Source organism: Pelophylax lessonae (genome assembly GCF_965119305.1).
Source record: "Pelophylax lessonae genome assembly, chromosome: 8".
NCBI lineage: Eukaryota > Metazoa > Chordata > Amphibia > Anura > Ranidae > Pelophylax > Pelophylax lessonae.
The window spans coordinates 7,237,538-7,264,359 of record NC_138775.1 but is presented as its reverse complement, the minus strand read 5'-3'; the positions used below and the strand labels follow the sequence as shown (position 1 = coordinate 7,264,359).

General features: G+C 45.8%; 1 protein-coding gene across 1 annotated transcript; it reads left to right on the top strand.

The window, feature by feature from the left end:
• Nucleotides 1–16,401: 16,401 nt before the first annotated feature.
• LOC309562105 (galectin-1-like) lies at nucleotides 16,402–25,569 on the top strand (the record flags this gene model as incomplete). The annotated part of the gene is made up of 4 exons (XM_082266237.1): nucleotides 16,402–16,413; nucleotides 20,224–20,303; nucleotides 22,988–23,159; nucleotides 25,426–25,569. 4 exons carry the CDS (start codon nucleotides 16,402–16,404, stop codon nucleotides 25,567–25,569), a joined length of 408 nt encoding a protein of 135 aa, XP_082122363.1.
• Nucleotides 25,570–26,822: the final 1,253 nt, after the last annotated feature.

The following is a 26,822-nucleotide window of genomic DNA, read 5'->3' as shown; positions in this document are numbered from 1 at the left end:
TTACCTTTAGTGGAATCTGTGCCACCTTCTGTGCCCATGTCCTCCTCTTCTTCCTCCACTGCAGATGGAGCTGCCAAACCTCTCCTCCTCCTTTCCCACTGTTTGGCACGGAGTTTACGTTTTTCTCCTATTTAAAGGTTTGAATAATAATCTGTGATTAATAGGAATGTTTGCTGAGAAGATTCGTGCGGGAAAGAACGTTCGTTGCAACACAATACATATATTTTTCACTATGGCTTCCTGACTTTTAATGTCATATACTAAAACATCAACAATAGATCGATCAAATCACGACATGACAACTAAAATGAGTAATCTAACTTTTTACATAGACATTATAATCTAGACATGTTAATACAACATACACAAAATTATAAAAAACATATTGCATGATTAAAAAAATAAAGAAAAAATAAAACTTACTTTTTTTCAAAATCCGATGGATTTGGGAAAGCTGATCCTGCTCACGGTGTTTGAGGTCAGACCATCGTTTCCTAATCTGATCTTTCGATCGCTCGACACCGAATTTTCTGACCAAACAGGCCACCACCTTGTCCATGATGCCATCTTTCCTGGCATTGGGCCGCTCGTAATTTGCCAACTTTCCATCGTAATCCATTTTTTCTAAAATGGAGACCATCTCCACCATTTCTGGCTTTGACATGGGTGTAGCCCTTGATTTTCGGGTGGCCCAATCACTTCGGCCCCCACTAATTGAGCTCCCAGATTGTTGAGACATGGTTCCTAATTAAACAATTATTATTCCACTGCCTCAGGTGTGAGTGTCGCATGTAGGCCTGATCTTCGGCACGTACACACCCCTGCACAAGCCCGCCACTGGAGGAGGAGTTGACGCCTGCGCTGTATTTAAAGGACGCCAGATCGTTCGGCCGACGATTCGCTAGCGGACATATCGAGAGTTGGAGCACGATCGAGCGGCGAATCACGACTTTTCCCCACAAACAAAGGTACGACTCTTTTAATAGAAAGTGTGTGTTTTGGGCCCTATACAGCTTTTATTAGGAATATCTTTATTATGTGCCAAAATACATGCTATTTTAATATGTTTTGTGTTGTTTTGTGTCTTGCAGGCATATACTGTCCTGCAATATGGTGGACAATTTCACCACCCACAACTTTTTAATAAGTTTTATTGATGAGTTCAGGCAACTGCCGTGTTTGTGGCAAGTGAAGTCCGCGGATTATAAAAATCGAAAACTCCGAAAACAGGCCATGGAACATTTGGTGGCCTTCTACAAGCCCGTCTATCCTGGGGCAAATTTTGAGTATATACGCAAAAAAATAAACAGTATTCGTACTGCCTACAGGCGGGAGTTAAAAAAAATAGAGGAGTCCACCCAGTCTGGAGCAGGGGCACGGAATGTACATGTACCACGGCTGTGGTACTATGATAACATGCGGTTCCTGGCAGACACCTTGGAATCCAGGCCGTCAATTTCTACACTGCCTTCTACATCGGCAGAGGGCTCAGTGTCGGTAGATCCAAGCCAGGATGAGGATTTCCTGGAGGAGAGTTTTACTCAGGTATGGCATTTCACAATATATTGTCTGCTAAAATGTAATCATGTAACAAAATTATAAGCTAAACCATAATTGACCCTTTAGGTAAACGGGCATAGCAAGGGGTTGGCATGACAGGCAACCGCCAGGGGCGCAGGCCAAGGGGGGTGGGTCACAAAAACATTGGCATTGTTTTATTGTTTATTTTAACAATCCACTCAGCCTGCACACCCCAGAACCCCCAGTTTGCAGGCGGATTCATGCAGGTGTAAAACATTGAGAGCTGCTTCATGCAGGTGTAAAACATTGAGAGCTGCTTCATGCAGGTGTAAAACATTGAGAGCAGCTGAGCCAAAAGACCAGGAGACTGAGACTGCCTCTCACTGCATCCCCAGCACCCCTCCGGTCTTACAAACACTGCTGCATCCCCAGCACACCTCTGATCCTTAGAAACACTGCTGTAGCCTCAGCATTCCTCTGGCTCAACCTTTTTTAATACAAAACTAACAGCTCCTGCAAATGATACATCCATCCTTGCTTCCATGTCTCTGGTCTCTCACTCTGGGTCAGCAAGGCAGGTGGCTTCCTTATTCATGTTTCCCTGCACTGCTTCACCCTCAATGCCCTACATCAAGCCCTCTGCAAGTTCAGGCCCCTCTCTCTCTGCAACCCCCTCCTCTCTCTCTCACACCCCCTCTTTCTCTCCCTCTCTCTATCTCTCAACCCTCTCTTTCTTTTTCACACCTGAGACAATGATTGCCCACTAGAGAGCTCTACACTGGGCAAACAAGGGGCAAATTAGAAACTTTTAATGCCCTTTAATTTTTTTTTGGGGGGGTGGGTTACAGTTTTCCATTGATCTTGGGGGGGGGGGGGTTGTTGCCAAATACAGCTCCTCAACAAGGGCACTGGAGACCCTAGATATGCCACTGTATGTAAAGTCTGCTATTTGTTCACAATAATATAACAAACATGACTTTTTATATACACTATAACATTCTAATCAATTGTTCATTTCATCAACAGGGAAGTGTCACTGAGGAGGAGCCAGGTTGCAGCCAGGAGCCTGGGGAGCCTGTGGAGCCTGAGGAGCCTGCGGAACTCTTTCCACCACCACCTCCTCCTGCCAAACGGAGGCAAAAGAGGAAACACATAGACGACATCACAGATGAATTCATACAGGAGGCCACCATAGCCCTCCGTAGGAAACCGGAGGCAAATGAGTCCTTCGGGAATATGACTGCCAAAATCCTGGATAAGGTGGACCTCAGGCAGTGTCAGTATGCCAGAAAAATTATTCTGGATGTGCTGCAAAACGCTGAAAACGGCATACTTAATGAGCACAGCCATGCATGCCAGGAGCACCCGTGCCCTCCACCTCCACCTCCACCTCCACCTCCACAACACCCACCACCTCGCCAAATGCCACATGGCCAGTGGCAATATGGCCAGCAGGATCCAAACCTGCCCTCATGGCAACCTGATTATAGCTATCACCAACTTTAATTTTTGTAACCCCCTATTATTTACTTTACCCCTGTTTGCCAGTTTCTAGTTTAATTTTGTCCAAATGGACCTTTTTTATGTTTAGTTTATTATACGGAAAGTATTGATGTTTGCTTTTTTTTTTTTTTGCTGAGATCCAAAAAATAAAGAAAATTGAAAATAAAAAATGGCCTATCTGAATTTGTTAACATGTTTAATATTGTGCATAACCTGAAAAATATGTTTTAGACATTAATTCATAAAAGAATAAAGGGTCATATCAATAGTTAGATCTTTGGTGTGAAAATACAAAAATAATGGTGAAGAGTTCAAATTATTTAATTCTAAAATTTGATAGAACAGATAGAATAGACAAACATTATCTTCATCATAACAGAACACATGCCTTTTTATTAGAAAAGTATGGCATTATGAGCAGCATCTTCCTTCTTCTCACATTTATCAAGATGAGCATGTGCTCCGCATTTCACCTATTTCTTGGACTTCCGCGAGCCGAAAGTTCTTTCTGAATAAAATGTTGAGTTTACTAGAGAAAATTCTTCCGGGAACTCATTTGGTTTGATCATGCGTGTTGGGATTTGTAGCTGTGTGTCGGCAGAATTGCGTACTGACAGGCGAACAATCGTCCGTTCTGGTGTCGGCATACAAATATTTTCATGTTTGCAAGAAAGACTTTTGTCCGCGGATTGTGCGCAGACATCTGTCGGAGGCACCATACTAACACGCGTACAATCGGCAGATCCTTCGTCCACCGACGTTTGTATGCCGACGATCGGTACGTGTGTACGGGCCTTAAGTCTGGACACAGAAAATATTTAAAAAAAGGTTCACGGTTTTACTGGAAATCCAAGAAATGAGACTATGCAGGCAGAAAATGAAGCATTAGCACCCTTTTGTTTACTAAGGGGGAGATTCAGTAAAACTGGAGGACTTTTAGAATCTGCTGCAGCTGTGCATGGAGAGCTAATCAGCTTCTAACTTCAGCTTCTTCAATTAAGCTTTGACAATAAAACCTGGAAGCTGATTGGTTTCTATGCAGAGCTCCACCACATTCTCTACTCTCCAGGTTTAATAAATCTCCCCCTATGTAACTTTTAAAAGTAATGCAACAAACCTCAAACAGCAGGCATAGGTTGCCTATAGACTACAGCAATCAATCCAAAGATATTCTAGCACTAAAGAAAATGATTGATATGATCCGACACAATAGAGCTCATTGGATTTTATTTGAAATGTGGATGAAATTTCATTTCTAGTAAAAGGACCAAATCACAATGTACGGTTACATGAGCAGCAAGGATGCAGTTTGGAGGGAGGGGTTTACAAAACTAAAGGAAACCCCCCCACTATGAAGTTTCACAGAGCCTGGAAATGGACATGTGGGGGCAGGCAGCTCCTATTGCAGATTCTTCATTTTAGTCTGATGGACTTGGGCCGGAGGCTTTCCAAGGACAAGTAGGAGATCTCCTCTATGGGAGAGCGGACTGGAAATGAGAACGGGGTTCCGGAAGATAATTGTATGATGATCTTGTCTTCCTCAAACTGGAAGCAAACCTGTAAGAAAAGAGATGGTACAGTGTCAGCTTGCTGGACTATAAAGTCAGGGGCGTAACTACAGGGGTTGCGATTGCAACCGGGCCCAATGCTCCAGGGGGCCCAGAATTGGATAGGAGGGGAGGCGGGGTCAGCATGTAGAGAAATGACTGTCCTCCTTTTTCCTCCTGTAGCTGCAGAAAGAAAATGGAGGAGATTGGATCCTCTGTATGCTGCCCCCGCCACTCCTCCTATCCAGTTCACTTGTGTTCTGCTGTCTCTGGGCCCCTGTGTGCTCCCCTGGTCCCCCCCCCCCACTGTGATCCCTCCCCTTTCCTGCCGGCTGCTGCAGGGGATGTGTAACAATAGAGAACCAGGAAGGGGGCGGTAAATATGTAATTTACCAGCTCCTTGCTTCTCTAAATGGACAGAGTCATTGTCAGTGACATTGTAAAAAAATAAAATGATAAAAAATAATACAATTAAAATACCAAAAAATAAAAACTACTGACACCAGTGGGTGAACTTCCAGGATCGCAAAGGTCACACTTGCAACCGGGCCCTGGCATTCCACCACCGTGGGGAGGCCCCAAGATGGCAGGAAGGGGGCCCATTGCAAAACTTGTGAAAGGGACCCGCTGTGGGACCGCAATAAAGGGCCCCGCAAGCGGAGTAAAGGGCCCCAGGATCAGTGGGAAGAGCCCGGGGTTTGAAGGGAAGGGCCCCCGGCCAGGGGTCCGGGGGGGGCCCCTTCATGGTTTCTTGCACCGGGGCCCTGAAGGTTCTAGTTACGCCTCTGTATAAAGTCAATGAGTGTTGGCCACAGACAAAGACTACCACCCAAACCGGTCATTTCAAAAAAAACATCTTTCCGTCATATGATGTGCATTTATCTTCTGTTTTATTTATACGTTGCAGAAAATTGTTAATGGAAAAAAAATGAAAGGATGTGCTTCTAAGTTTTTGTGGTTTGTGGTCTGAGGATGGTTCATCTGTCACCTAAAAAAAAACCATCAGGAGATCAATAGCTGTTGCCTAGCTTGGAGTCCCTGTGCACCAGCCATTCTCACCCAGGGTTCTTCACCTTCAGAGGTTTCTTGAGCTTGGGCTGATTCTCTCATTTGATGGTGCCTGCTTATTTCAGGGCCCAACACCAATTAGCGGGGCCAGCTTCGTGACACCAATGCCCTTTTTTGCTCACTGTAAGAACAGCATTTTGACTACCACTGCAAGTGGGGCATTTACCATGGACCACCAATGCAATGGACATCTTCTCTCACACAGACTACCAATAAGCAGGGCTCCCCAAGAGCTGGAAATTTTTAGGAGTTCCTCTGGGGTGAAAAGGTTGAGAAAGGCTGCAGTGTGCCATGCCAGCTACATAGAGTCTACTCTACATGCCAAAAAGGCAAGAGCACTGTGATGCCATTATGCACCGAGGCTCTGGCACTTGACCAGGAATCCAAGGCTTAATGTCAAAAGGGACTGGGCTCAACATTTGATTAGAGTTTAAAAATGGGAAGGTTATGCCTCTCAGTTATTTTCAATACTGTTTGTCATTTGCAAATCACCACGAACAAGCAATGTCTGCAAAGTATCCAATTCTTGCATCTAAACTGAAATGATCTCCACCTTCCAGGGATCCCACTCCCAACATACATCTGTCCTGATAAGGGCCCCATCTGCCTCTGTCTCAGCCATGGCTCCAATTCATATGTGTCCTTGACAGGGGTCCCCGTCTATTATGACTGGGGAGTAAAAGAATACATCCCATCAGCAGTAATATCCATTCCCTGTATCCCCCCCCCCCCCCCCACAAAATTAAACATTTAAACATGATGCGAATGAGCTCCCAGCTAGCCCCCCCACTACTCCCAGAATGGAGCCTTTACAGGGGACTTTATGCCAAGATTTCCTGATCCCCATTTCCTCCTCTTCCTATAACCATAACATTTTTAATAACACATGCATACACACAATAGAAATTAAATGTTACACGAAAACATTTTGCAAGCTGATAATTGTATCATAGTACACAATTGCAACATGGAATCCATTGGATCTTCCTATGTGGGAGGTTCTCATCCTTCATGGAATGAGCTGAAGGGGGAGACCATCATAGCAGAGCCTATCTACCCTTCACCCAAGCCAGAGGTCTTCAAACTACGGCCCTCCAGTTCAGGAACAACAATTCCCATCATACCTAGTCATATCTGTGAATATCAGAGTTTTACAATGCATCATAGGATGTGTAGTTCTGCAACAGCTGGAGGGTCGTAGTTTGAGGATTCCTGACTTAAGCCATCACTGGTTGCCTACTGCACCATTCAGAGATGGATATTAGGTCTCCAACGTGAACAGTGTTGCCACTTTGCCCCATCCAACATTTGTCCTGCCCCTCCCAACATAGACGTACCGTGGTGTCTGCCCCCTCCTGGAAGGGGAACAAGCTTTCCTTTTGCTCCTCTCCAAAGACACCGTCCACCATAGAGTTTAAGACTATTGTGCTTTTGTCCATTCCGAATTCAAATCGAGGGTTAAAGTGTAGCGCTAAATTCTTTTCATCTTTTCCCAAGTTTATGGCAAACCTAAAAAAAAAAAAAAAAAAAAAAAAAAAAAAAAAAAATAGAAACAGCAATTCTGCTGAGCTGACTTTATATAGTACTTGTCATTCACCAGTGGTACTCCCATGGGTTTCAGTGGTACTCTTGCCACTTTTAATAATTCATAATAGCAAATGATCTAATCCGCTAATATTTTGGAGACATACATTTTTTCAAGCAAACTGTTGTAGTCCAAGCAGATATGGGGATATGCATTAACCAGGATCCTAGCAAGAAATATCTAAAGAGAACCTGTAGCCTGGATTTGGACTTCCTGGCCATTTATATACTCCTAACAAGCAGTAAGTAAGCCTTAAGATAATCCCTCACTGACATTTGTAGTTGCAGCCTTAAAGCGGAGTTCCACCCTAAAATTAAACTTACCTCCATCTTCTCGCTCCGGGTCACCTGAAAAACAAATGGATAATCGCAATTTTTTTTTTAACTTACCTGGTTTAGAAGAAAATATACTCACCTTACTTCCTCTTCCTCCCCTCGGTGGCCACGGCGATTCGTCACTTCCTGGCTTTGCAATGATTCCTGGGAGCTGAACGTCATCACTCCCAGGAATCAATGCGCCTGCACCGGCCCCAACATCGGTTCCGGTGCAGGCGCCGTCATACCTTGCTAAACAGCTTCTGGGCATGCCCAGAAGCTGTGCAGGGATGACGCTGAGGCACCGGAAGTGACGGTGGGGCCGGTGCAGTGCATCATGGGACTGAAGAAGACGGAACGTGGGACTGAAGAAGACGGAAGAGGACACAGAAGAGGATTGCGCTGGCTTCAAGCTGCCCACACCTGAGATGGCAGTGCTGGAGAATACATTTTCAAGGTAAGTATTTTCTAAAAGGTAAGTGCAACCCGGGACAGATCAGAGCCTATCCATTGTGGAATGTACTATCCCTGACTGTCCCGGGGGTATTTTTATTAAAAAAAACGTTCACTGGGTGGAACTCCGCTTTAAGGCCTGTACACACGATAAGAAAATCTGAAGGGAAATTTCATCCGATGACCGATCTGCCGATTTTCGGATTGTTAGTATGGTGCTTTCGACAGCCGACGCTTACTTTTCAGCTGACAAAATCCTGATGTGCAGGCTATAAAATTTGTTGTCCCGTCAACACAGCGTCTGATTTTTGTCTCATTAGTACAGATTGACTGGAAAAAATCTTATGAGCAAGACTGGGCATGCTCAGAGATGAAAGAACACATAGAAAGCAATCCAACACATGACATCACTTCTGAAGTAGAATTCTGTCCTACGGGAAAATTCGTATTAAAATAACCTCTTCACTTTCCACATCAGATTAGCATGCCAAAAGAAAAAAAAAAAAAAAAACACGACAGATCGTTCGATGATCTGATCGTGTGTACGGGGCTTTAGTGTATCAGAATAACCTTCTGTGCTCAGGTGTGGTGCTTCAGAAATAAAGGAAGGCTGTCCTCTTGGCTAATCTTGCATGACCATCGTATTGTTCTCTAGGGACAATGGGTATCCTTAAAGTGGTTCTAAAAGCCTCTGTGCAGCAGCCCTCCCAAATACTTACCAGATTCCCATCTCAATCCACTGATGGGCAGGAGAGTCCAGGCTTTCTGGGGACGGTCCCTCATTGGCAGAGACCACAGCGAGAGTCATTGGGGGGAGAGGGAGGTGGGGTGGAGCCACAGCTCTGGGTGAGAATGTTCATGCAGAACCGTGGCTCGACAGTGAGCCTGCTTGGGTGGCCTCATTACAAACTGCTTGCTCTGGGGGCACTTGGCAGGAGAGGGGCCAGGAATATTTATTAACCATTTAATTTTTATTGCCGTTACAATTTACCTTCAAGGCTATATACACATGTAATTTTTTATTTACTTATGTGAGCACCCCCCCCCCCCCACATTAGATGGCGCTTTGCTTAATCTCAATTCCAGTTGGCTCCAGTACTCCTCCAATCCAACTCTATGATTAGGGGGGACCAGAGAAGACTAATAGGTTGGGCTGGAAATTATGTTCTCCCTACAGGAAGTGGCTGGATGATAGAGACAGAAATGGTTTTCTGCCAGCCGGAGGTGGAGGGTGGAACTCACATACCCCCACACTTCTGACATCCGGCGTGCATTCCAGGTTGAAGCGGTGCCGCCATCTTGCAATTAAAACCCGGAGACATTTATGAGGTGACATGCTAGTTGTCACCTCAAAATTAGAAATTGGGAAAAGTGACGTAGTACTAAGTCGCTCGCCCACAAGCCTGTAGGTGGCGAGCGCACGCCGCCAGCAGCGCCCTCCCGCCCCCACTCATTCCCTGGGGAGCCAGCACATGTGACCAGCGGCTCCGATGTCCGCCGGCCACTAGCAATCTCCCGCAGCAGAGGGGAAGACAGAGGGCTGAACATTCAATAAAAATTACATAAAATCTCTCGTAGTTAGTAAACGCAATAACTTTTGCCCAAACCAAGCAAAATACGCTTATTGCGATTTTTACCAAAAATATGTAGCAGAAAACAAATTCGCCTAAAACGTTAAAAAATTGATTTTTTTTTCGGGAATTTCATATAAAAAAAAAAGTGAAAAATAGATATTTTTCAAAATTGTCGCTTTTTTTTGCTATAAACAAAGAACACATGTGATCAAATACCACCAAAAGCAAGCTCTGTGGGGGGAAACATCAATTTCATTGGGGTACAGGGTCGCATGACCGTGCAATTGTCCGTTACGCAGTGCCGAATCCTAAAATAGGGCCTGGTCTTTGAGCAGCCAAATCCTCCGGGGCTTAAGTGGTTAAAATGCTCAAGTGTTCCCATCCCTCACCCCCCCCCCCCCCACCCCAGGGGGACCCTAATTATTGTGAACACATTTTTTGTGTATTTAAGCTGGGATTCAGTTACAAATGCATTTTGCTCTGAGGAAGAGGGATTGACCTTAAAACACGTCAATGGTTCCTTTATGCTAGGAGGTCCCTCTGCCATTGGCAGATTATGGTGGATCTCATTAGCTTTTTAGAGCTGCTCTTTAGGACATACAATCGAGAGTAGTCACTTAATAAAATTAGGTTTTGGTAATGCACTAGGTCGGTGCACACTTATGATTTGTAGTTGCAGTCACTGTGGAACAATTCATCCTGAATATTTACAAGAAACAGTGAAGTCATTCACAAACCAGGATAGGAAAGAGCTTTCTAGGCCAATTTTTATATAAATTGGTGTGGTTCATGATCCTCCTCCTCCCAATTGGCCTAGAAAGCCCCATCTTTCCTATCCTGGTTGGTGTATACTATTAGGGGTATGGGCCACTAACACAGTAATTTGTCTATATAGTGAAGCCATTCAAGTCGGGTCTCAGCTCTCCCATCCTAATTGGAGGGAGAAGGGTGATCTGAGCTGCTGAGTCAATGTTTAGGGAGCAGGGTGACCTGAGCAACTTCTGGGAGCAGGGAGAGTTAGGCTGCAGCTGAGAGAAGGAGCAAGGTGAGCAGACACTTCTCACTCCCACAGCAGGGATTTTGGAAAGGGGTAACTGGGCTAAGTAGTACTGCTAGTAGAGGGGGGGGGGGAAGCTGAACTAAGTTAAGCTGAGAAAGTGAACTGAGCTAGTGCTTGGAGATGCGGGAGCTGAGGAGTCACTGCTACTTTTGACATTTTCACTCCTTGTTGCACATTCATAGGTTTAGGACCTATAACTAGTTATGTGATTAAGTGTTTTTCTACTGTAAAATTTTGATGAATGTCTCCACAGTGCCTGCAGCTACATAGGTTAGTGGGGTCCATGAGGAGAGAAGACAATTTAGATCAGTTGTCATATTTCATATGATGGCTGTTAGGGAAGAGTTTTATCCAAGATCACATTTGTCACAACATAGAAGCACAAATGTTTGAGATAAATTTGCTCTAAGCAGATTACATTGTACTGTATAATAAAGGCTAGAAACGTTACCTACCTTTTACAGTCCTTCAGAATGAAGCCCTCCACCTCCACACTGTGACCGGGTTTGAGGCTGAAGTTATACAAGAAAAAATTCTGTATGGGGGAAAATGAAAATTACACCCTGTATAATAGAAGGGTGGAGTGACGATTACTACCTCCATAATAAAAAAAGGGGGGGGGGGATGATTACTATGTAGAAAGATGATTCACACACCTGTAGTTTCTCTTAAAAAAAATCATTTCAGGAACAGCAGAACACAACTGCTGAAAAGATCAGTTGACGCATTACAGCCTAAAAGTCCTTAGTCATAACAATTATGATTAAGGCCTTATAGGCTGTAGCGCATCAACTGATCTTTTTAGCAGTTGTGTTCACACTGTGGTTTCTGAATAAAGATGAAGATTGTTTTTAAGAGCAACTACTAGTGTGCAGATCATCCTACATATGTACTCAGTTAAATGGCTGTGGATTGGGCACCCGGGAGGTCGTTTGTTGGTGAGCTATCTGGGTAGTAGCACTGCTCCTTTTACACAGGGGATGATTACTACACGCTGTACAATAGAGAAGGGGGGGGGGAGGGGGAGGAAGATGATTACTACCCCCATATAATAGAGGGGGGAGGAATGATTACTACACCCTGTATAATGGAGAAGGATGATTACTACACTCTGCATAATAGAGAAGGTGGGGAGGGGGGGGGGGGGAATGAATACTACACCCTGTATTATAGATGGGGGTTGAGGATTACTACAACTTGTATAATAGAGGGGGTTGAATACAACGACCAGTATAATAGACAGGGGTGATTACTACACCCATTATAAATCGACACGCAGGGGGGGGGGGGGGGAGGACTACACATTGTATATAGACAGAAGAGACGTCGCAGTTTCTGTACTCAGGCTAAATTTGGGATTTTCAGGGGGCTGCAGCACTTTGTTGGATCCTTTGTGTGGGAGAGTGGAGGGAGCTCAGACATCCCCAGCAGATAGCATAGATCTTCTCATGACAGATCAATGACTGACAATATGTTTTAGGTCTTATAATGTTCATGTCATGTATGCCAGACGGGGCCAATTATTGACCGGCACAAGGCCTGCCCGGAGTTCATGTTTAGTAATAAGTTATGTACTGAATGGATTGAATTCTGGCCAGCATGTTCGTGTGTTGTCACGTGTACATCAAATATCTGTAAGGTGTTGAGTATCCCACCCCCCAACTTCTTTCCTGCATGGAAAGCAGTAATGATCTAGAACAATGGATTAACCCAGAGGGGCTGGACATGAAATGATGAATCACAAAAGGAGGGTCTGAGCCATACCAGTATATACCATATACTAAGAACACCCAGGAAAGAAGACCCAGCCATCAAAAAAGGATCCAGGACACCCAAAATATGAATAAATGGAAAATTAATAACCAATATCCTGCCCTACACCCAGCAACCTTTTACCCTCAACTGTGCAGTCCCAACATCACTATAAGCACCACTGTCCACATCCATAAACCAGAAGGAAACCACTAAACACACCCAACAGTCCTATACCCACCACTGTCCTCAGCCATCAACCCCCATGCCCTCCTCATTAAACAGCAGCAAGCGCACCACATCCCCCACCCAACAACTCTACACCCATCACTGCCTACAGAAACCATTTGCAGCTTCCATCGGCGCTCATACTCACTGGATCTGCCATCTTCCTTCCTCATCAGACAAACTTGTGAACAGCTGAGCTTCTACCTCTTCTTATATAGGAGGTCTGCTGAGGGTGGAGCCAGTCAGGAGGGAGGAGTCACCCCACCCAGTCAGGAGGGAGGAGTCACCCTGGACTGAGAATTGTTCCATTTGCGCTGATTACAGAGAATGAATGAAATGTGGATACGGTGTGACTGAGCATGGGGCGTCCATCGTCACTCTGCTGGGATGTCACCACTCACCACAAACAGCAAGGGGGCAAAACATGACAATCCTCAAATCATTTCTACACCACAAAGGGGGAGATTTACTAAAACTGGAGAGTGCAAAATCTGCTGCAGCTGTGCATGGGAGCCAATCAGCTTCTAACTTCAGCTTCTTCAATTAAGCTTTGCCAAAAAAAATCCTGGAAGCTGATTGGTTTCTATGCAGAGCTGCCCCACATTCTCTACTCTCCAGTGTTAGGCTGGCCATACACTATACAATTTTCTTGTTCAACTTTCCTTTAGATTTACCAAAACCATGTAATATAGGGTCAAACCTAAACACTTTCAATTTGTATGCAGTCAGGCAGGCCCCTGCACTATGTAGTTTAAGGTAAATCTAAAGGAAATTGAATAAGAAAATTGTATAGTGTATGGCCAGCCTTAGTAAACGGACCCCAAAGTAACAATTTTCATTCCCTGCCCCCCCGCACCTCGCACCCCGATACCAACCACCCCACCCCCACCAGCAACACTATACTGATACACATTACATCACATGACACACAAAAGAAACAGAAAAACAAAGATAAGTGACAGCGGAGGAACCAGTGCTCCGTCCAGTCGGCTCCATATTTAGATTGATACTTTGTAACATTTGTTGGTCCCTTCTATGTCTGAGTATAGATCTCTGTGTGTCCCAAGCACTTACTGCTGACTGACTCCCCACCTCTGCTGGAGGTCCATTCCAAGCATCAACTACTCTTTCACTAAAATATTCCTTTCTAAGATTGGATTGGAAGTTTCCTCCGGTGAGTTGGAGGTCATTTCCCCGTCTTCTCCATCTTGGCTTCATATAGAAAATGCCGCCCTCCAGATCCAAATTCCCCCTCCTGATGTATAGAAAGGATTTGGTGGTGTCCATCCTTTCCCTTCTTTCCTCCAGACTGTACATCACCTTCCTGCAGTCTCTATCCCTTAACTCCTTCATCACCACAACTCTCCTCATGGCCGGTCACACTCGTCCTGCAGGAAGATCCATTCCACTACATGAACATGAATCCCCCCCCCATGTGGCTTCTTCATGTTTATGCGCTGCAGTGTAGAACACAGGACAGGATGGATTGTTGCACATTTCCATGCATTATGTCGGCCCATTGAAATAAATGATTTATGCTGATATCACGTCGTGTTGTGCGTTTTTAGTTCTGTCTCACCTATATCTATTTTTTCTGTTGTACTAAACTGTATCAGGTTAGTGTTCTGTAGTATGCTGACATCTAGTGGTAGTTTAGGGCCACTACAACTTGTTTACTTATGTGATTTGCTATCTCCCTGTGTCCTCCCCTCCTGTTTTGTGCTAGTTAGTGTAATCCAAGCTAGACAGTCCTTGTTTCTACCATAGTCCCTCAGTCAGTTTTAGTTCTTCTCCGAGAGAAGAGAGCAGGGAAGTCATTGTCTTCTTACACTTCAAACAACTGGACAAACATTCTCTGTACTGTTCCTAAAATTGCATCGCATTCAATTATTGATGAAGCTGCCTGTGGATGGCGCCAAGTCAGCAGGTGATTATACTGTCTGGGCAGACTGGGCGGACTATTGAAGTATGTCAATGCATAAAGCAGCACTGGAAACAGAATGCAGATGCGCCATGAAAAGTCCCTGTTAGTCCCGGTTCACATATGTGCGATGACAGACATTGCATGAGATTTGGAGCGCGCTGCTCTGCAATCACATGCGATGTCTGTGCAATGCAAATTCAGCCATACAGATTGTATACAGATTGTATGGCTAAATTTGCATCGCATTCGTACACAACTCGCACAGGATCCTTTTTTGGGTCAGCACCAGAATCGATTCGCATGTGTGATCCGATTCATGTCCAAACTGACAGTTCACACTGCGATATGCAAACTGATCTGGGGGTGTAGTTTACTTTGTATTGACACCCCCCAGCGATTTGTATATGGCAGTGTGAACTGCCTGCGAGTTGAATGCGATACGGGAACCTGTAGTGGATTTGCAGGGTTCCCGCATCGCATATATGTGAACCATCACACTGCCATATGCGATATGCAGGGGGTGTCAATTAAAAGTTAACGACACCCCCAGTTGAGATCCCATATGGCAGTGCGATCTGCAAGTTCGCACAGAATGTTATTGCACTGGTGTGTGTGAACCACTGTGCGATCCGATTCTGATGCGGCTCAAAAAAAGCCTCATGTGCGAGTTTGCTGTGGATGCGCTGCAAATTCAGCCATACAAAGTGTATGGCTGAACTCGCATCCGCACCTCCGATCGCATGTAATGAAGGAGGAGTGCGCTCCGAATTACATGCGATCTCGCAAACCGCACAAGTGTGAACCGGCACTTATGCCTCGTACACACGTACCGATCGTCGGCCGAACGATCGGCCGTCTTTTGTCCGGTGCTGTCCTGTCGGTTGAAAAGTGCAAAAGACTGCACACGAATTTTGTCGGCCAACAACAGCCGACTGCAGAAGTGATGTCATGTGATGGTTAACTTTCCGTGTGTTTTTTCTTTTCTGAGCATGCCCAGTCTTGCAAATCTGCTGTCTGTCGGCCGAATTCTGTACTGACTGGCGAACAATCGGCCGTTCTGGTGTCGGCATACAAAAATTTTAATGCTTGCACGACAGATTCTGTTCGGCCGAAAGTGCGCTGTCGGCTGTCGGAAGCATCATACTAACAAGCCTACAATCGGCCGATCGGTCGTCGGCCGAATCTTTTTGGCCGACAATCTGCATGTGTGTATGAGGCATTACTGCTGATATTGCATGGATTTTGCTTTGAAAAAAATACAATATTATTTAGGGGTAAAATAAACATTGAGCACTTGGTCTCATGTGATGTCATGTGTATCAGTATAGTGTTGCTGGTGGGGGTGGAGTGGTTGGTATCGGGGTGCGAGGTGCGGGGGGGCAGGGAATGGAAATTGTTGCTTTGGGGTCGGTTTACTAACACTGGAGAGTAGAGAATGTGGTGCAGCTCTGCATAGAAACCAATCAGCTTCCAGGATTTTTGGCAAAGCTTAATTGAAGAAGCTGAAGTTAGAAGCTGATTGGCTCCCATGCACAGCTGCAGCAGATTTTGCACTCTCCAGTTTTAGTAAATCTCCCCCTTTGTGGTGTAGAAATGATTTGAGGATTGTCATGTTTTGCCCCCTTGCTGTTTGTGGTGAGTGGTGACATCCCAGCAGAGTGACGATGGACGCCCCATGCTCAGTCACACCGTATCCACATTTCATTCATTCTCTGTAATCAGCGCAAATGGAACAATTCTCAGTCCAGGGTGACTCCTCCCTCCTGACTGGGGTGACTCCTCCCTCCTGACTGGCTCCACCCTCAGAAGACCTCCTATATAAGAAGAGGTAGAAGCTCAGCTGTTCACAAGTTTGTCTGATAAGGAAGCAAGATGGCAGAGAAAGTAAGTGTGAGCATCAATGGAAGCTGAAAAAGCTGAGCAAATGGGTACTGTGTGCATTAGGCAGTGGTGGGTATAGTGTTGCTGGGTGTGGGCAGTGGTGGGTACAGTGCTGCTGGGTGTGGGCAGTGGTGAGTACAGTGTTGCCGGGTGTGGGCAGTGGTGAGTACAGTGCTGCCGGGTGTGGGCAGTGGTGAGTACAGTGTTGCCAGGTGTGGGCAGTGGTGAGTACAGTGTTGCCGGGTGTGGGCAGTGGTGAGTACAGTGCTGCCGGGTGTGGGCAGTGGTGAGTACAGTGTTGCCAGGTGTGGGCAGTGGTGAGTACAGTGTTGCCGGGTGTGGGCAGTGGTGAGTACAGTGTTGCCGGGTGTGGGCAGTGGTGGGTACAGTGTTGCTGGGTGTGGGCAGTGGTGGGTACAGTGTTGCTGGGTGTGGGCAGTGGTGGGTACAGTGTTGCTGGGTGTGGGCAGTGGTGGGTATAGTGCTGTTGGGTGTGGGTAATGGTTTATATAAGTTTGCTGGTTGGTAAAGGGTTGATGGTTAAGGGCAGTGGTGGTCATATGGTTGATGGTTGTGGCCAGTTGTGCATATAGTGTTGGGTTTGGACAGTGGAGGATATAGGGCTGCTGGGTGAGGGCTGTGGTTGGTCTAGAGTTGATGGGTAAGGGAAGTAGTTGCTAGTGGGTTGTTGGGTGTGGGCAGTGGTGTGTGTGTGTATAAGGTTAAAGTGTGTGGGTAGTGGTTTGTTTGGTGTTGCTGGGTGTGGGGAGCAGTTGATTTAGTGCTGTTGGGTGTGGGAAGTGGAGGGTATAATGGTTGGCTTAGGATTAATGGCTGTGGGTGGTGGTGCACATAGTGCTGTTGGGTATGGGCAGTGGTTGGTATGGTGAGGGCATTTGTATGTATAGGGTTGATGTCTGAGGGCAGTGGTGCTTATAGTGTTCCTGAGCTTGGACAGTGGTGGGAAGAATGTTTGTGTGTATATAGTGCATTTTGTGTGGGCACTGGTATAGTAGTACTGGATGAGGGGGAAGTTGGCTTACAGTTGATGGGTGTTGGCAGTGGTGCATATAATGCTGTTGAAAGAGGGCATAGACTTGCTGGGTGAAGCCAGTGGTTGGTATTTGTTACTGGGTGAGTGCAGTGATTGGTATAAGGTTGGTGGGTTAGAGAAGTGGTAAATATAGGGTTGCTGGGTATGGGTAGTGATGCTGGGTGAAGGCAATGTTTTTTGTGTTGCTGTATGTTGACAGTATAGTGAGTATAGGGTTTCTTGGTGTATGCATAGTTTGGTATAGGGTTGCTGTATGGGCAGTGGTTGGTATAGGGCTGCCATGTGTGGGCATATGTTGGCATAGGGTTGTTGTGTGTTGGCAGTGGTGAATGTAAGGTTGTGTGTAGGGTAAGATTTGAGTTCTTCCAGTTATTTGGATTATTTCAGATATTTGATATACACATGAAAACAAAAAAACATGCTGACCAGAATTCAATTTATACCGTATACACCAAGCACATCATAACTAATACAGAGCATGAAATAGAAAATGTATATATGGTCAGTCATTGATCTGTCTTTAGAAGCAGTGGCGGCCCGTGCATAGAGGGCGCCGCCCCCTTTTAAAAAAAAAAGGAAAAAAAACACGTTATAGAAAAAAAAAATGGTTCGCCGGCCTATGTGGTGGCTAAAGGGGGGTGGGGGTTACGACCCAGAAAGGCGCCGATTGGCTGCCTTCTCGGGGCGTAACCTGGGCGCAGGAAAGGGCGCTTGGCCACCCCCACCTTCGTGATATCCTGGCTGTGATTGGTCCAGTCTCCAGCCTGGACCAATCATCATCATCCAGGACATCGATCGCTGAATGGGGGCGGTGCCCGTGCGTCAGTCACTCACCATCACCGCCGCTCACTTCCCGCCGCAGAAGAGGACGAGGGAGAAGCCGCTCATCTTCCCGCCGCCGCAGAAGAGGACGAAGGATCGAGGAGGGGAGAAGCCGCCGCCGCCAGGTAAGTACATTGGGTTGAAGGGAGCACGCACGCTGGTCTCTGCAATCATTGGGGTACAATGCTGTGGGCACTCTGCAATCATTGGGGTACAATGCTGTGGGCACTCTGCAGTGATTGGGGACAATGCTGTGGCGCTCTGCATTGAAAGGGGCTCGCGAGCTGAACTCTGCATTGATGGGGGCACGGAACAGTGTTCATTGCATTGAAGGGGGCACGCACGCTGAACTCTGCATTGATGGGGGCACGGAACAGTGTTCATTGCATTGAAGGGGGCACGCACGCTGAACTCTGCATTGATGGGGGCACGGAACAGTGTTCATTGCATTGAAGGGGGCACGCACGCTGAACTCTGCATTGTGGGGGCACAGCACAGTGTTTATTGCATTGAAGGGGGCATAGCACATTGTTGCATTGAAAGGGGGCACGTACGCTGGTCACTGCATTGAAAGGGGGCACGTACGCTGGTCACTGCATTGAAAGGGGGCATGTACCATCTCCTGTGCCATGCCTATACCATCACCTGTGCCATGCCTGTACCATGACTTCAAAGTCACGTTTTTTACTGCGTTTTTTGACACGAAGCAATACCTATTACATTTTTCTTTTTGAGCACCAGCCGCCACTGATTAGAAGACATTTGTGATCTGCTGGGCATGTCTGTGATCAGTCTGAGCTCCCTCCACTCTCCCACACAAAGGATCCCATAAACTGCTGCGACCCACAAAAATCCCAAATTTATCCTGAGTACAGCAACTGCAACCATGAGACGTCTCCTCTCTATATACAATGTGTAATAATCACCCCCCTCTCTATTGTAGCATTGTCCCCATAGGGCTTGCTGTATGATGATGTCTTGGGCCTCCTCTGATTACCTGCAGACAGTCACTTAGGGACAGTTCACACATCCATCCTTCCTCCCAGTTGCTCGTTACTCAATAAACAGTCCAGGGGATTTGATTTTTGGTATTGTGGAACTTGGATGGGAGACGGGAATAGTGGGATACTCCAACTGGAACTATTCACAGTAGAGGACAACTCTCACTTGGCCTCACCAGGTTACTTGTGGAAGCAGTCACACTGCTTTAACCATACTACCACTTGTATGGGAAGGGTTACATTTTCTTGCTCTCTCTCTCCAGCAACAGACTTGACTACATTATCTTCAGGACACTCTATCATCCCCTTGACTGACACCCGTCTACTAACTCTTCTAGCTGAAGGAATGTCCCTCTCAGGACAGGCCCCATGACACAGATCTGTACTCGCTGTATACAGAATCCAATTCTTTCCAGTGTCTCCCAGTCAGCTCTGCAGGACCTCCAGGTTCCTCGCTAACTCTCAGGCCCTCAGGTCGAATACCTGAGGCCACATGGCAACTTCTACAGAGAAGGGGCAACCGCCCCCTCCCTCCAGGACCCCGCTCTCCAGCTGAAAGACCCTGAGCACATGTGCCCTTCACATTTATACAGTATCCCAGCATGCACCAAGGTACTTTCCTCTGCCAATTACCAGGGATGTACTCCATGCCTGTGTACTCATTTGTCAGTTGTCCACCCACTGTCTACTATGGTACCTTATTGGACCAGTGTGAAACACTTCAGACAAACTGAGCTGCACAATGAGCAGACTCTAGCAAATCCTGCTCTCTGGTAGGCATAGAACAATATAGATTTACCTGGTAAGCAGAAAAGATCCAAAGCTACTCTAGCACCTACCTAGGAGGGTGCTACACTATTATACAAGGTGCAGTAATCAACCCTCAGTCCGCTCTATTATACAGGGTGTAATAATTCTCTCCGTTCTCCCATACAGGCTGTTGTCTTGTATAACTTTAGCCTCAAACCCGGTCACCATGTGGATGTGGAGGTCTTCATTCCGGAGGGCTGTAAAACGTAAGTGAAGATGCTGGCCTCGGCTACTTATTAAATAATATACATCTACTCTCTGTATAATACAATCCTTTTCCAAAAATACAACTTACAAAAGTAGAAAAGCGTTCTGTGTAAAATACATCCTACTGACCCCTCCTCACTGGGAATTTGGGGTGTGGGGTCCCTCAAATAATACCAAACATCAGATTGTTTTGCTCAGAGCAAATTTATCTTCAACATTTGTGCTGCTACATTGTGACAAAATGTCGTCCTGGATAAAACTTGTCTGACTTATCAGCCATCATCTGAAATATGACAACTGACAATCATGGAGTCCCATCTACGCTCTTCGTCTACCAGTCCTACATTCCTCCATCAGTCTGATCGGCAGCATCTTTTCTGCCATGGTACATACACCCCATGCAGGTTGGCTGAATTTACAGGACTTTCGGTCAGAGGATGGTGACACCATATAGAAGTGATGGGAACAAAATGTCCAGCTCTAAAATCAGAAGAATCATTTTTTTTTTTTTTTTTCCAAATACTATGACTTGGCTCTTGATCTTTAGCACTTTTCGCTCAAAGCCAGGGGCGTAAATACAGGGGTTGCAGGGCTTGCAATTGCAACCGGGCCCCAAGCTCCAGGGGGTCTGCCCGGCTCCCCTGTACACCTGGATAGGAGGGGAGGTGGGGGCAGCATTTGGAGAAATCACTGTCCTCCTTTTTCCTCCTGTAGCTGCAGGAGGAAAATGGGAGGAGATTGGTTCCTCTGTATGCTGCCCCGCCACTCCTCCTATCCAGTTCACTTGTATTCTGCTGTCTCTGGGCCCCTGAGTGCTCCCCTGGTGTCCCCCCCCCCCTCCTCTATTGTGTTGCCCCTCCCACTGTGCTCCCTCCCCTCTCCTGCCGGCTGCTGCAGGGGATGTGTCACAGTAGAGAACCAGGAAGGGGTTGGTAAATGTGTAACTTGCCAGCTCCTTCCTTTTCTGAATGGGCAGTCGTAGTCAGTGACATTTTAAAAAAAATAAAATAAAATGATAAAAAATAATACAATTAAAATACCAAAAAATAAAAACTACTGACACCAGTGGGTGAACTTCCAGGATCGCAAAGGTCACACAACCGGGCCCTGGCATTCCACCACCGTGGGGAGGCCCCAAGATGGCAGGAAGGGGGCCCACTGCAGAATTTGTAAAGTGGTCCTGCTGTGGGACTGTAATAAAGGGCCCCGCAACGAGAGTAAAGGGCCCCAGGATCAGTGGGAAGAGCCCCAGGCTTGAAGGTAAGGCCAGGGGTCTGGGGGGCCCTTCATGGTTTCTTGCACCAGGGCCCTGAAGGTTCTAGTTACACCTCTGCTCAAAGCACTTTATGTACTGTTGGGGGCAGATATCTTGGGTGATCCCAGTAGAATATCCTACTAGCACATCTTTAGAGTGTGGCAGGAAAACCTGCAAACTCCATGTGGATAGTGCGCCAGTAAGTACTTGAGGCGAGAACCCCATTGTTGCTAGGCAGATGTGCTCACCATTGAGTAGCCTCAATTTAATGCCAAAGTGTTTGGCTAGAATCCTCACTAGATAGATGACTGTTGGGTAACGACCCTGGACATAATCCATACAATATGTATCCTTGGATCATTCATCAGGTGCCAGCAGTCATGAAAAAACATCCCTTTGTCAGTGAATACATTTATGTAACTAGCTTTATTTCCACCAGATACATCATTCAGAAAATTTTTGTAGGTCACTGTGTATAGAAATAATTGCTTAAACATGCATTCTGTCTTTCTCTTCTCCTGGACCCATACTAACCTGTATAGCTATAGGCACGGTGGAGAAATTCATCCTCAATATTTACATTAGAAAGCACGTCATTACTTGTCACATACATAGAGGTACAAACATCCCTGGAATGGCAACAGGGAGTGAAGGGGCACAAAGTAGTAGTGAATCCTCAGTTTAGCTCATCACCTAGTAGTGACTCTGCAGCTCAGCTCACCTCCCCAGCCTTAACTTATTAATTCAGTTCCTAGTTCAGTTCCCCCTTCTAGTAGTGACTCCTTAGCCCAGTTCCCTCTTTGGCCACAGTAGTGACTTGGCAGTCTCAGCAGCTCAGCTTACCTTGCTCTTTTTCTGGGAAGTGACTCAGCAACTCACCGTGTTCCCTCTCCCAGCAGCTCAGCTCCTTTTCTCAGCAGTTGCTCAGCTCCCCCTGCTTCTTTTTTTTTTTTACCAGCAATATGCCTGCAGTGCCCACTGCTCCTTTTACCAGCAATATATCTGCAGCTCAACTCATCCTGCGCCCTTTCCCAGAAGTTGATCAGTTCAACAGTGACTCAGCGGCTCAGGTCACCTGCCTCCCTCTCACTAGTAGGATGGGAGAGCAGAGACCAGACTTTAAATTACTTCACTGTTTATTTTGTGAACTTTCAGGATGAATTTTTCCACAGTGGCTGCAACTACAAATGTCAGTGAGGAATTATCTTAAAGCCTACTTTCTGCATGTTAAGAATTTGTAAATAACCGTATGTCCATATCCAGGCTACAGGTTCCTTTCGGGTATTTTTTGGTATGGGGACGTGAATTACCAGGGCCTCATTTATATAAAAAAAACTGTTTTAGTTTTAGGTTTCCAAAAATAGTCAGTCCTGACAAGGTCAGCTGAGTAGAATAATTGCGTTTTTTTTTTTTTTTTTTTTTTTCTAGGTCTTCCATAAACTTGGGAAAAGATGATAAGAATTATGCGCTACACTTTAATCCTCGATTTGACTTTGGAGATGACAAGCGTGTGATCATCTTAAACTCAATGCAGGACGGTGTCTATGGAACGGAAACAAAGGAATCCTCCTTCCCCTTCAAGGAGGGGTCAGACGCCACGGTATGTCTATGCTGGGGGGGGGGGGGGGGACAAATGTTGGATTGGGCAAAGTGGCATCACTGGTCATATTGGAGACACAATAACCTTCTGTGAACTGAAGCTCATCAGCATCATGCTACAACTGTTATGGAGAGACCAGTGTGTGTGTCGGGGGGGGGGGGGGCGTGATGCAGGGAGGAGTCAATGTGTGTGATGGGGGTGAATACAGGGAAGGGAGCAATGTAAATGCCAGGAGAGACACAAGGGAAGGACCTAGGTGTGTGCTGGGGGGGGGTGGGTTGCAGTGAAGGGACCAATGTGGGCGCTGGGTGTAGGATAATGGGAAGGGTCCAATGTGTGTGTTCCAGGGTGGAGGTATACAGAGGGAATACTAATTAAAAGATGGGGGAGGATACCGGTTTTTTTTTTTTTTTTTTTTTTTGGGGGGGGGGGGGGGAATGGATACTACTGCTGGTGAATGCTCTGTTCATCTAAATTCATCTCTGGGGCAGAATTCCTCAAACTACAATTGACAAGGCTTAATTCTTTATGGGGTAGAAAAGAAATAACTGACCCAGAATTGTATTCTCATTTACCCTAAGTCAGTCATAGTAGATGGGACCCCTGCCAAGGACATATATATGGATTGGAGCCATGGCTGGGACAGTGGCAGATGGGACCCTTATTAGGACAGGTCTACATGCCTGTTACGGAGGATGCAGCAGGTGTATGAACCCAGCTGCAGATTCTACATTTGATGGGTGTGAAGCTTTGGGTGAGTGACCCAAAATAAACAGTCAGTGTTTGGGGGCTGCACACGTTCATCCACTCATCTGCCAATTAGGACCTGAGAGACCCAAGAGGGCTTCTTTTTTTTTTTTTTTTTTTTTTTTTTATTAATCAACTTAATACAATTTTATCTTTTGGATTTGGAAGGATTTTTGTAAGTTTATGTTATGATGTGTTCGCTGAGTGATTTTAGTGTATTTTTTGTGAAAATATTGTCTTGATACTTTCCCGATGTACAGGACCCCGTGATTTCTAACAGCAGCCCTGGCATGTAGTGTAGACCCTGTAGATGGCATGGTCAGCTGAGGAAGGAGGCGTGGCTAGCCTCTGAAATGCATTTTGATTGGCTGTTCCATTCCTTGGGTTGGGGTTGACAAGTGGTTCTCAGCTTGTGACAGCTCGCTCCCCAGTGTCCTCTCATCCATCCACTGGAGCCGCCACCATGTCAAGCATTGCAAGCCCGATAATGGACGGGACATTCATTGGGACATTCATCTGAGCTTTCTCTGGTTTTAGACCCCCCCCCCCCCCCAACCCCACACTTTTGATACCCTCTGAGTGGAACTAGACATTTGTTTAATTTTGTGCCTTCACAAACTGTGCTACATTGTTGGTCGCCTGGCGCCTTTCTCTCCCTTTTCTCTTCTGTTACAGCGTGGGTTTCCAGACCCGGGAACAAGCAGCCTCACTCCCACTGGAGACCAGATAGCTTTACTTTTTAGACATTTTCTTTTAGACACTATTGTTGACTTTTTTCAAGTTTGAGGACCTACTATTCATTTGGACTGAGCACCTTTTCCATAAACATTCTTTCTGGGGATTTGCATCCTGACAATTTAGGGTAGCGCTGAGAACTTTGTCTACTGGCACACGGCTGCCTTTCTCAACCTTCTTGCCACAGAGGAACCCTTGAAAAAATTTTCAGGTGTTGGGGATCCCCTATCAAAACCAGTTCCTTCATTGGTAGTTAGTGGAAAAAATGCACCTTACATTGGTGGTAAGAATGCCCCACCTGTAGTGGTGGTCAAAATGCCACTATTACAGGCAGGGAAAAATCATTGGCGTCATGAAGCAGGCCCCAACAAGTGGTGTTGGGCCCCCAAAATAAGTGTGCATCAACTAAGAAGTTAATCGGCCACAGCTCAAGGAATCCCTAAAACCTCTGAAGGAACCGTGGGAGAGTGGCTGGAATAGAGGTCCTCCAAACCAACTGGCCAACAGCTATTGATCTTCTGAGGGCTCCCGTCGTTGATCTAGGTGAGATACATCATCCTCAGAGACCCCGTCACTAAAACATTGCAACAAAGAATCGCACCCTTCCATTTTCCCTTTCCATTAACAATTTTCAGTTATAAAGAATACAAAAGATAAGCTACATGCACATCTTATGGAAAGATTTTTGTGGAAATTAAGTTTGGTGGTCTTTGTCTCCACCGCCAACACTTATCTTGACTTTTTATAGTCCAGAAAGCTAACACTGTGCCACCTCTTCTTACAGGTTTGCTTCAAGTTTGAGGAAGACAAGTTCATCATACAATTACCTTCCGGCAATCCTCTCTCATTTCCACTCCGTTTTCCCATAGAGGAGATCTCATACTTGTCCTTGGTAGACCTCCAGCTCAAGTCCGTCAAACTAAACTGAAGTATCCCACAATGGAGGAGCTGCCTGTCCCACGTGTCCATATCCAGGCTCTGGGAAATGGCCATAGTGGATGAAAGAGAAAATCCTTGTATCCTGTTTTTGTAACTCCATCCCTCCTTGCTGCTCATGTAGCCATACATTGTGCTTTGCTCAGTTCATTTACTAGAAATTACTTTCATCCACATTTCAAATAAAATCTAATGAGCTCTATTGTGTGATCGTACCAATCATTGTATTATTTAGTGCTAAACTGACTTTGGATTGATTGCTGTAGTCGATGACAAATCACTGCCTACCACATAGCGCCCTCTTGCTGGAGGTTTGTTGCATTACTCTTAATAAGCACACAGTAACCAGCAGAGGGTGCTAATGCTACATTTTCTGCCAGCATAGTCTGATTTCTTTGATAGTAAAACAATAGAAATCTTTCTGATCTTTTATATCTTTAAAACGTTTCTGGCTCCAGACTGAAAGCTGTATACAGATAGCAATTCAAGCTTTAACCATAAACTTTTCAACACCAATTGCATGCTGGAAAATGCAATTTCAGAAGGCCGAAACTCTATGTAAAATAATGGAGCAAAAGGGCAGTGGTGGGGTATGGGTAGTAGTTGCGGCAGTGAATGTAGTAGTACCCCCAGTATGGGCAGGGGCTGTGCTAGGAGTTGCTGGAGCAGCTTTAACCTCTTGCTGAACAGCCGCTGTACTTATGTGGCAGGTTGGTGCCTTACCATGAAAAACATACCTGTATGTCCTTTCAGGGGGCTGCTAGTGAGGGAGGCCACAATGTCCACTGGGCACCCGCGATCATTCCCAGTGGAGAAAGAATGGCCGTCTGTCAGTAATGAACACTGGGATTCTGTCCTGTTTCTCTTATTTTTTTGGAATACAGGTCTCCATGTTCGTTTAGCAAGCCCATCCCCCACACAGTTGGCACCCCCTAGGGACACATTTAACCCTTTGACCGCCCCTGGTGTTAAACACCTTCCCTGCCAGAGTCATTAGTACACTAATAGTGCATATTTTTAGCACTGATTACTGTAATAGTGTCACTGGTCTCCAACCAACCCCCCCACCGGTCGGGGGTCTGATTTGTCCGCTGCAATGTGTAGTCCCACTAAAAATCGCGGATCGCCATTACTAATAAAAAAATAAATAAATAAATAAATCTTTAGTTTTGTAGATGTGATCACTTTTGCGCAAACCAATCATTATACTTACTGGGATTTTTTTTTTACCAAAAATATGTAGCA